This window comes from Vigna umbellata, chromosome 9 (assembly GCF_029865625.1).
Source record: "Vigna umbellata cultivar VRB3 chromosome 9, Vumbellata_1.0, whole genome shotgun sequence".
Classification (NCBI taxonomy): Eukaryota; Viridiplantae; Streptophyta; class Magnoliopsida; order Fabales; family Fabaceae; genus Vigna; species Vigna umbellata.
Genome location: NC_142173.1, coordinates 23740968 through 23751307, shown reverse-complemented (window position 1 = coordinate 23751307; position 10340 = coordinate 23740968). Strand labels below are relative to the sequence as shown.

At 41.8% G+C, this 10340-nt stretch overlaps 2 protein-coding genes across 2 annotated transcripts; both read right to left on the bottom strand.

The window, feature by feature from the left end:
- Positions 1-5137: 5137 nt before the first annotated feature.
- Positions 5138-7281, bottom strand: LOC148192975 (uncharacterized). The gene is made up of 5 exons (XM_088099744.1): positions 6687-7281; positions 6488-6614; positions 6131-6409; positions 5935-6039; positions 5138-5855 (listed from the first exon to the last, which is right to left on the bottom strand). The coding sequence occupies exons 1-5, from the start codon at positions 7184-7186 to the stop codon at positions 5322-5324; spliced, it is 1545 nt and encodes a 514-aa protein (XP_087955870.1). The 5' UTR covers positions 7187-7281; the 3' UTR covers positions 5138-5321.
- Positions 7282-7298: 17 nt separating this feature from the next.
- LOC148192974 (uncharacterized) lies at positions 7299-9901 on the bottom strand. Its single transcript, XM_088099327.1, has 4 exons — positions 8383-9901; positions 8226-8310; positions 8071-8150; positions 7299-7332 (listed from the first exon to the last, which is right to left on the bottom strand). The coding sequence occupies exons 1-4, from the start codon at positions 9867-9869 to the stop codon at positions 7299-7301; spliced, it is 1686 nt and encodes a 561-aa protein (XP_087955453.1). The 5' UTR covers positions 9870-9901.
- Positions 9902-10340: the final 439 nt, after the last annotated feature.

Genomic DNA, 10340 nt, shown 5'->3' with positions numbered 1-10340 from the left:
GATTTTTTTTTGTTTTTATTTTTGTTTTTATTATTTTTTTTTGACGTTTTTAATAATTTTTTGGAAGTTTTTTTTTTGAAGGATAACAATTCGCATTTTATGAAAAATGACGTCCAGAAATTCAAAACAATTATCTATTTGCCCCCAAAATATGTACAATTTATTTTTTTTTTCAAAATTTTTCATGCCCCAAAAATATTTTTAAGAAATTCTAATTTTTTTTATTTTTTAGAATGATACTGAGAATTTAATTAATTATGAATAAATTTCATTTATTTGTTTTCAAGTTTTCTCTTTTTTTTTAATTAATTTTTTTAAAAGAAACATGACACATTTATTGTAAAATAGGAAATGACAGACAAACTGAAGAAAAATAGTCTCCCTTTCGTGCCTTATCAGAGGTCTCATGGCTTGGATTCGAGGTCAAGTATATGCAATTTCAACAGGATGGTCTCCTGAACCTAGAGGTCAATGGTCACTAGAGCTATGGCCCCCTTCATAGCATCTCTACAACAGTCGAGTAATCAACTAGATGAGGAGACACAAGTGAAGAGAACAGACTCTAGCTGGAGTTCTCACGATAGCCAGACAGGAAGTACATCCCAGAATGACACCGCTACACAACTCCTCTAAATCTAAGTTACGCTCAGACCCGGGTATAGGGCCCCACTCATGATATGCACAAAGTGTGTGTGTGAAGGGAGAATGCAATACATACCCAAACCCTCACCTGCAAAACAACCAGAAAAAATTCCCAGACAGATATAAACATGTTTTCTACCCTAGGGTTCCATATTCAACAATTCACATGCAGTTATTCCAACTATCAAACACAAAAAAAGAAAAAAACAGGGGAAGAAAAACACAAAGAAAAATCATGTCAAATTCGCGCATCTAATTAAATGGCCTGACTCTCGACATCCCCAGCGGAGTCGCCATCTGTCGCAACCGGAATCGCGACGGGACGACGATCCAAAAAGAAACGCGGGTTTTGAAAAGAGATTTTGGAGTCGCCACCATAGTTTATTCTGGAAAACTACGGAAAAACCATAAAACGATAAAGCACGGTCCACGAAAACCAAAGATTGGGTTCGGGAGTCGGTTACGCGTGGGGAAGGTGTTAGCACCCCACAACGCCTGCCCTAAGGCAGTACCTTTTAACTAAATGCACGAATATGATGTGATTTTCAAAATGTTTAACTATCCCCTAAAATAAAATTCTAAAATAAACAAAACATATTTTTTAGTTTTTTGGGCCCGACAAGGATTGACCTTGCTCCTACGTATTCTCATTCAAAATGAGAAATCAGGGTTACGTAGTTCTTTTAGAAAACTGCTTGAAAATTTGTTTGAAAATTGTTTAGAAAATTTTGTTTGGAAAATGATTATGGATAAATTTGGATTTTTGGGAAAGTGAACCTGACAAGGGCTAGCCTTGCTCCTACGTATCTCCACTTTTGATGGAGAATCAAGGATCACGTAGTTCTGGGTAGGAATATTGTTTGTTTGCTTGAAAGTGTTGTTTTTAGTTTTTGATGTTTTTTATATATATTTTTTTTTATATTTTTATAAAAGACAGAGAGAGGTTTTTAGCACGAGGACGATGCGAGCGATCACACACGTGCTTAACCTTTAAAACATATTTTTGGTATTTTTTATTTAAGAAAGAGAAAAGGTTTCTAGCACAAGGACGATGCGAGCGATCACACATGTGCTTGACCTTTAAAATATATTTTTGTATTTTTATAAAAGAAAGAAAAAGGTTTCTAACACAAGGACGATGCGAGCGATCACACATGTGCTTGACCTTTAAAATATATTTTTGTATTTTTTATAAAAGAAAGAAAAGGTTTTTTAGCACAAGGACGATGCGAGCGATCACACATGTGGCTAAACCTTTTAAATATTTTTGTTATTATTTGAGAAGAAGAAAAGGTTTTAGCACAAGGACGATGCGTGCGATCACACGAGTGCTAATTTAAATTTTTTAGATGAAGATATTAAGTACTAGGCTGATGCGGACGATCGCACGAGTACTTATACCATTATTTAAATTTTAGAAATGAAGATATTAAGTACTAGGCTGATGCGGACGATCGCACGAGTACTTATACCATTACTTAACTTCTTATTTTTTTCATCATTTTTTTTACTTTATAATTTTTGTAATTTTTATAATATTAAAATAATATTTTCATAACATTGTGAAAACAATAACTATTTTTTATATTTTTATAATTTATCTTTTTTAGTATTCAAAGTGTAGCAAATAAACAAACACAATGTATAAAACACTAAAGATAGGGGGTGGGGTTATCATGAAAGGGTTATGTACATTAAAAACATAATAATCAAACACATACTAAAAATAAATAAACAAAACCTGACACGAGATAAAAACAAAAAACTGCCAAAAAAGAGTGGGGGTGCGGAGATAAAACAAACCAGGGGTGTGACCCAATCAGGTTCAGTCCAGGCCCAAGTGACGATATGGGTGCAGCAGTAGGGTTTGGAAGTATTAGAAACGAAATGGGCCCAATGCCCAAACTCCTCTTTGCTTGCAGAAGCGCAGTGGGGGTGTGAATGGGAATTTCACGTCACCGAGAAGAGGAGGCAGCCCACCAGCCAGGCCCAAAGCCTATTAACCCCAATCAGAAACCCATTAGGGGTTCCCCCAACCTCGTCTCATTTTTCCATTCGGACCTTGCACGCTTAGGGTTCTCTACGAGAAAGGTAACCCAGGGATGTTTGTCCCCTCTTCACGCACGCTGCCGCCTCCGCCCAGCCGGCCGCCGCTCACGACCACGACCCAGCCTCCGCGCCACCTCTGGACTCTTCTCCCAGCCCAGAACTCCGATGAAGGGGCATCTTCCCTGCGTGCCACCAAACCGGCCACCGCGCCAAAACGGCTACCGCGCCACCACCTTCCCTATCTCTCGTCTCCCTTTGAAATCGGCAACCCCAGGGAGGGGTTCGTCCTGTCCACCGGCTCACGCACACAGGCCGCCGCGCCACCGCCTTCCACCAGCTCTTCCCCTCTTCCTTTTTCGCGAGAGAGAGAGGCGCTCCGACTTCAACCTGCAACGTCGTCGCCACTCCTCCACCCGACCGGCAGCCGCGAGTCGCGCCAAGCTTTCCCCTCTCCTTCTCTTTTCTTCGCACGATACTGCCGCCAACCTAGCTCCGACAGTTACCCCCCTTCATTTGAACTTAGAACTTGCTCTCGACAATTGCTCCCTTATCCTCTAATATCTGTTATCTGCTTTGGGTGTTGAGATTGGGTTGGCTGGACGTTACTGCTAGGCGCTGGACCGTGAAGGTCCTTGGAGTTGCTGAACGTGTGGAGCTGCTACCACCCTTCTCTTTGCTGCACCTAAACCGTGAGCTCCTTCCAGCCGTGGTGGTGGCTTCATCCTTCACAATGGACGTTTAAACTTTGCTGCAGTATTCACTCACCATGCTCTTCATTCCAGCCAAAAAAGAGATTCATTACAGTGTGCATTGGCTTGCTTCCAGCCGTGATAATTTGATAGAAAGATGTGGCAGCAACTCCTATTGATTTGCTTCCAAAGAGTGCTGCTCCTCATGCCTTGATGTTGTCCGTGAATGAGACACCAGCTCCTTGATCCAGCCAGCTTTGACACCACTCCACCGTGTGTTATTTCTCCAAGAAGAAGCTTCAAGCAAACCGTGAGCTGCTGGATGCTTCAAAGAGTTTTCAATGTGGTGGCCCCTTCTTTTTGACTCAATGTGCTCATGTTTTTCCAAGACTTGGCTGTGACATGTGTTGTCTTCTTTCACAAACTCTTGGAGCTCCGTTCACCATTGTTAAACTCCTGAAGCTCCCCCTTTGTGGCTGGCTTTCCCTTTTTGTCTCTGTTGTAGATGAATGGGAGTTGTCGCAACAGGGGAGATGGATGATGTAGAAGAAGAAGAAAGGGACCAGTGCCCCTGAATGGCCGTGTGTGTATGATGATGGTCATGGGAGATCATCTTGTTGAGTTCGAAAAATGTGAGATGATCCCCCCCAAGAGGACCCCTGTGTCTGTTGTAGTGCTCGCCAGACTTTACAGATGGAATCTGTACAGGCACCACATGGGCACCCGTGGCAGACAAAAGTGAAGGTGTCAGCCAAAAATATCCTCTTTTTCAGAAACCCATGCTGTCAATCGCTTTCACTTCAGACAAAATCTGCAGTTGAAGGTGGGAATCTTTGCTGTAAAGCTCAGCCGAAAAAAGCAACCACCACTGCTTTTGGACGCTCGGTCCATACGGGAAACGGACGACCGTGCACATAAAATGAACGAACGTCCAGATCGAACGTTCACAAGGTAAAAGTTCTGATCCAGGTCGAACGCGAACGCTTAAGAGTTACCCGAGTATACCAAAACGCCAAAACCGAACGCTCAAAATCACTACACATAGACCGAACGCTTAAGACTCAAACCGATAATAAGACCGAACGCTCACGAGGTAAACCTGAGAAAACCGAGCGCTCACAAACACTACCACAAAGACCGAACGCTCATAGACACTACCACAAGGACCGAACGCTTAAGAAATTAAAGGACGAACGCCCACAATCATCAATCCCACAAGACCGGACGCTCGAGATTGCTTTATGAGAATATACATCATCAAAACCAAAAGCTACCTATTGACGCTCGCTCCCCAATACACTACAAAAAAGTAGGGCATTACCGAAGGCCAGAAGCCCTCGGAAAATGCCAAAAGCCGTCGATAATGGATGTTTACCGAAGGCCTATCGACGGCCAAAAATCCTTCGGTAAATCCCTTGTCGCTAACCATTACCGAGGGCTTCTGCCCTTCGGTAATTACCGAGGGCCAGAAGCCTTCGGTAATTTCCGAAGGGCAGAAGCCCTCGGTAATGAGCATTCGAGGGTATTTACCGAAGGGCGGAAGCCTTCGGTAATGGCCAGACGAGGGCATTTACCGAAGGGCAAAAGCCTTCGGTAAAATGCAGAGCAGGTTTTAGAGAAATGGTTTTCCCTCTGCAACCCAGACCTGTATAACAAATTTAATTTACAAACAGACCTGCATAACAATTTTCAAACACATACAAACATGCATAATGTGCATCTCAAAGATCCAATCAATGATCAATATCCAAGGCACATCAAATAATCCACAGGACATCCATTAATGTATAAATAATGTATTTATAGTTCAAACATAAAACAATGTAACACAAGGATGTTGTAACATCCAAAGTCTGTAAGTACATCTAACATTGAAATGATATCAACTCAAAATGTTCTAATATCCAAATGTTTGTCTAACAAGTAATAAGAAAATGAAACCTAATAATGTACATAACTATCATCAGAATGATTTTCATCATCCTGCTCCTCTATTGATGGCTGGACTGGTGTGGGTTGGACTGATGAGGGTTGGACTGATGAGGGTTGGACTGAAGTGGGCTGCTGAGTGGCAGCAGGTGATGAGGACGGTCGTGATTGGGTGGGAGGGATATTTTGTACGTCCTGTGAGGTTTGAGGCAAGACAGTCATGACCAGGGCCTTAAAATTTGTAAACTCTGCTCTGAGATCAGTGAGCTCCTGGTCACGTTGATGGAGTTCCTGCCTGAGTTGAAGAACCTCGTCAGGAGTACTGGTGGAAGAAGAAGGCTGGTGCTTCAGAGTACCTCCTCTGGATGCTGTATAGTTTGCAGCAAGCTGTCCCGCACCATACACTCGTCCCTTTTTCTTCCCACCAACGGTGTCGATCCAGCACTGCGTCCTACGGATGTCATCATCTGCATTACTGGCATCATCCGGTGTAGGAGCTGACTCATGTTCAGATCTAACCTGTGAAAGTCTCGTAGAAAAGTCTTCCTGTTGAAACATTAAAAGCAATGTCAGAGAACGACAGTATAACAGAAATAAAAAATTAGTAATAGTGTTATTTGCTTACATGAGTCTTCCGAGATCTTTTATCAACAAATTCATTAGTTCCCTTCCGAACATGAGTCTGTGCAAAGACCTCATCAACATGGACCGCCCGTCCTAGAGCCTGTGCCTGTAACATAATTAAGAATTACAAGCGTACATATGAAATACAATATACATAACTTGTGTATGAAAGAAAAAGTTATGTAATGAGATTATACCATACGAATGGCATGCTCATGAATGGTGATCGACCCACCAGTATGCAGGGTGCCACCCCTTTCAGACGCTCTGTTCCGCTGGGCTTTGGCACACTTATTGCGGAACTCTACTGTATTCCAATGGGCCAGTAAAGAGTTCCAAATGTGCTCACCCAGCCAGTTAGGGCGCTGTGCTGCATTTCGGGCATCCCTAAACATCTCTGACAGCCGATGAGATGCTTTCATGTGGAAATTTCTGTGTATCTGAGTTTCATGTTCAGGTTTCCACTGCACCTTCATCTGTAACATTAAAGAGAACAAACATTGATTACAGAACATACTAAAATATTCCCAACATTAGTGTAATAGATTGCTCACCTGAAAGCGCTGCCAGAATGGCTTCCTGTCGTCCTTAGGTATTGCTCCCCAAGTAGGCCATGGAGTTAAAAACTGTTGCTTTATTGAACGTGTGATGGCCTGGGAAGCAACCCTAGATGGAATAAACCTGCATAACAAAACTCATTTCAATTACAATATGGTTTAAACATCAAATGATATCAACAGATTATAAACTTACCCTTTACCATAGGGCTCAATCCATGGTCGATCATGGAGGGGCGGGTCAAGATCTTCAGCATCACCACTTGAATCTGGATCACCAAGTGGTGTGACGGTCTCAGAAGGAGGTACAGAAGATGAGGAAGGTATAGAAGTAGGGTCAGAGAGAGGAGTGGGGGTAATAACAATAGGGGGAGGAGTGGGGGTGGCAATAATAGGAGGAGGAAGAGGGTCTGTGGCAGGGGTTGTAGAAGGGTGTGCTGCAGGAGGAGGAGAAGGGTCTACTGCAGTGGTAGTAGAAGGGTGTACTGCAGGAGGAGGAGGAGTGGGGTCTACTGCTGGTGTAGGAGTCTGTATACTAGGGGTAGGAGGAGGCCCCACAGATGATGAACTACCGGGAGCAGGGGTAGGTAGTCTAGCAGGCACCCTAAGTACATACTTTGGTGTCTGCCGTTGCCTCTTTGTAGGCCTTGCTACCCCTTTTCCTTTATCAGGACGCTCTGAACCTTGTCCTGTCATTACTGCATTGAAATGGTTACAAACAAAGCGAATAAATATAAATAAATAAAGAAGGATGAATTGTTTTCAAAGTCAATGTACAAGTAATTGCATACAACTTAAAGATGGTATTTTAGATAATGGTAATGAAATGATAGTCCAATTTGCTATAATAGATGTTCAACATTCAATCATCGTCATCATGATCATCATCTTCATCTTCATCTTCATCATCGTCTTCTTCTTCTTGTTCTTCTTCTTCATCGTCATCATCATCATCATCATCTTCTTCTTCTTCTTCTTCTTCATTTTCTTCTTCTTCTTCTTCTTCTTCTTCTTCTTCCTCTTGTTATTCATCACCTTGTACTGTTGCTTCTAATTCATCTCCATCACCATCAGGGTCGACCAATGCGGTTATACGTTCAACTTCGATAATTTCTTGTGGTTGTGACATTTGGTCAAGTTGGTAGGCTACATCTTCCTCAACTTCATTTGAGTCTATGCGACCTCTAGGCTTCGTTTGTATTGCTACGACCCAACCACGCTTGTCAATATTGCGAAATGGTGGATATGGCACATAATAAACCTGTCTCACATTAGATGGTAGAATGAAAGGATCAAAAGGCCCATATCTTAATCTCTGGTTCAGTTCGACAATATTAAAGCGTGGATCGACTCTAGTACCAACTCTAGAAGGATCAAACCATTCACAATAGAAGAGTACCACTCTGTTTGGAGAAGTAGTGCTGTTGTACTCTAACTCATATATTTTATGAATGATGCCGTAGAAATCATCATAAGACCCCTCTGTTAGGCCCTTGACATACACACCACAATTTGATGTTTTCTTTCCTTTAGACCATTCATGTGTATGGAATTTGTAACCATTGATGAAGTAAGTGTGCCATTCTTTGACACATCTCATTGGCCAATTGGAGAGATGTCTTAACTCTTGAACCGTGGGAGTTAATGCCTGATTAAAAACCTACAAAGGTAGTAACAAAATTATAAAAGCAATGGTCAAATTTACCTTGCTCTAAACGTAGGAAAAACTACGGACCTGATTTCTAAACCAATGCGGAAACTCTGAGTGTATTCTAGCAGAAGTATTTCCTTCTGCGACTTGCTCAGCCACAACAAATGAGCTGGTACAAATGAAATTCATTAGTGTATAACAATTAAACCGTTTGATAGATTAGAGATGGATGATGACATACTCAAGGTACGACTTTACTTCACTGCAATTGATCAAGACATGGACATGAGCAGAGTTGAATTCAGCATCAGTTAACCAGTGAGTGAATTTTTTCCCTGCGTGACGGCCTGTTTGTCGAAAAACTGATAATGCACCTTCACGTCGTTCAACTTGCCATTGCATTTCATTTCTGACATGAGTGGGGGACAACATGAAGTTCTTGAAATAATGTGAACAAAAATAAGTTGTCTCTCTGTGCAAGTAAGCTGCACAAATTGAGCCTTCCACTCTAGCTTTATTTTTAACTGAGCATTTGGATTCTCCCATAAACCTTTCAAAGGGATACATCCACCTGTACTGCACGGGTCCCCCAAGCCAAGCTTCATATGCAAGATGTATTGGAATGTGCTCCATTGAATCAAAGAATGCAGGAGGGAATATTCTTTCCAATTTGCAGAGAATAATCGGGATATTTTCATCCATCTTTTTAAGGGAATCTTCCTTTAGTGTCGTGCAACACAAATCTTTAAAGAAGTTACTGATTTCTATCAGTGGATGTAACACGTGTGTTGGCAAACAACTGAACGCAAGAGGGATGAAAGTCTCCATGAATACATGACAATCATGACTCTTCAACCCTTGAATAGTACCGTTCTGAACATTGGCAAATCTGGACAAGTTAGAAGCATATCCATCTGGCATTCTAAGCTCCTTGATCCATGCACACACTATTCTTGTCTCGTCTTTTGACATGGTGTAATTTGCTTTTGGTTTAAATAATCGGCCGTTACCTTGTGCCTTCAACTCTAAGTCTTTTCGTCCACAATACAAAGGTAAATCTTTTCTTGCTTTCTCATTATCTTTTGTCTTACCTTTAACATCCATGACTGTGTTGAAGACATTGTCAAAGAAATTTTTTTCTGTGTGCATGACATCGATGTTGTGTCTTAGCAAGTTGTCCTTCCAATAGGGAAGTTCCCAGAATATGCTTCTTTTAGTCCAATTATGCCATTCCCCAAACCCTTCTAGCCTATTCTGACCAGATTCAGTCACTTTTGGATAGTCTTTCACTCTTCTCCACACGTGTGATCCAGTCAACTTTGGCGGGGGCATATCCGTTTCAAGTTGTCCTTTTCGAAATGCCTTTTTGTTTCTTCTAAAGGGGTGATCAATGGGCAAGAACCGTCGATGGCAGTCAAGCCAACTACTTTTCCGGCCATGACTCAATTGGAATGACTTTGTATGTTCCATGCAATGTGGACAAGCTAATCGACCATGTGTGCTCCAACCAGATAACATGCCGTACGCTGGGAAGTCATTAATAGTCCACATCAAGGCTGCCCTCATAAGGAAATTTTGCCTCCTTGAAACGTCATACGTCCAAACACCATTCCATAACTTCTTCAAATCATCAATCAAAGGCTCCAAGTAAACATCAATCAATGATTTGGGATTAGATGGACCTGGTATTATACACGATAAAAACATGTAAGGCTTTGTCATGCACATCTCAGGTGGTAGATTGTATGGGGTAACTATCACGGGCCAACATGAATACGGTGATGCAGACGCCTGAATGTACGGGGTAAACCCATCAGAGCATAAACCAAGTCTGACGTTACGCGGTTCACTAGCAAAGGATGGATGTTTACGATTGAAGTGCTTCCAAGCTTCACCATCAGAAGGATGACGCAAAAGTCCCGGAGTTTTGTTACCATCATGCCATGTCATGTGTTCTGCTGTTTGCATTGAAGTAAACAATCTTTGTAATCTTGGAATTATAGGTAAGTAGAACATGGACTTTAATGGAATTGGTTTTTTTTGCCTCCGTCCAGCATGCATTGTCTGATATCGAGGTGAGCCACAGAACTTGCATTCCACCAACATTGCATCATTTTTGCCACTGTCATTGTCATAGAATAACATACATCCATTAACACAACAATCAATCTTCTTCACATCCAATCCCAACTTTGAAAC

What these genes read in the sequence shown, in the direction of transcription:
- LOC148192975 (XM_088099744.1), bottom strand. Translation starts at nt 7,186, where the DNA reads ATGACAGGACAAGGTTCAGAGCGTCCTGATAAAGGAAAAGGGGTAGCA. An exon ending in ATTGAGCCCTATGGTAAAGG is followed by an intron (nt 6,615 to 6,686) that starts GTAAGTTTATAA and finishes TTTGTTATGCAG; the next exon opens with GTTTATTCCATCTAGGGTTG. An exon ending in CATTCTGGCAGCGCTTTCAG is followed by an intron (nt 6,410 to 6,487) that starts GTGAGCAATCTA and finishes TTAATGTTACAG; the next exon opens with ATGAAGGTGCAGTGGAAACC.
- LOC148192974 (XM_088099327.1), bottom strand. Translation starts at nt 9,869, where the DNA reads ATGTGCATGACAAAGCCTTACATGTTTTTATCGTGTATAATACCAGGT. An exon ending in GAAGTAAAGTCGTACCTTGA is followed by an intron (nt 8,311 to 8,382) that starts GTATGTCATCAT and finishes CATTTGTACCAG; the next exon opens with CTCATTTGTTGTGGCTGAGC. An exon ending in ATGAGATGTGTCAAAGAATG is followed by an intron (nt 7,333 to 8,070) that starts GCACACTTACTT and finishes CATCTATTATAG; the next exon opens with CAAATTGGACTATCATTTCA.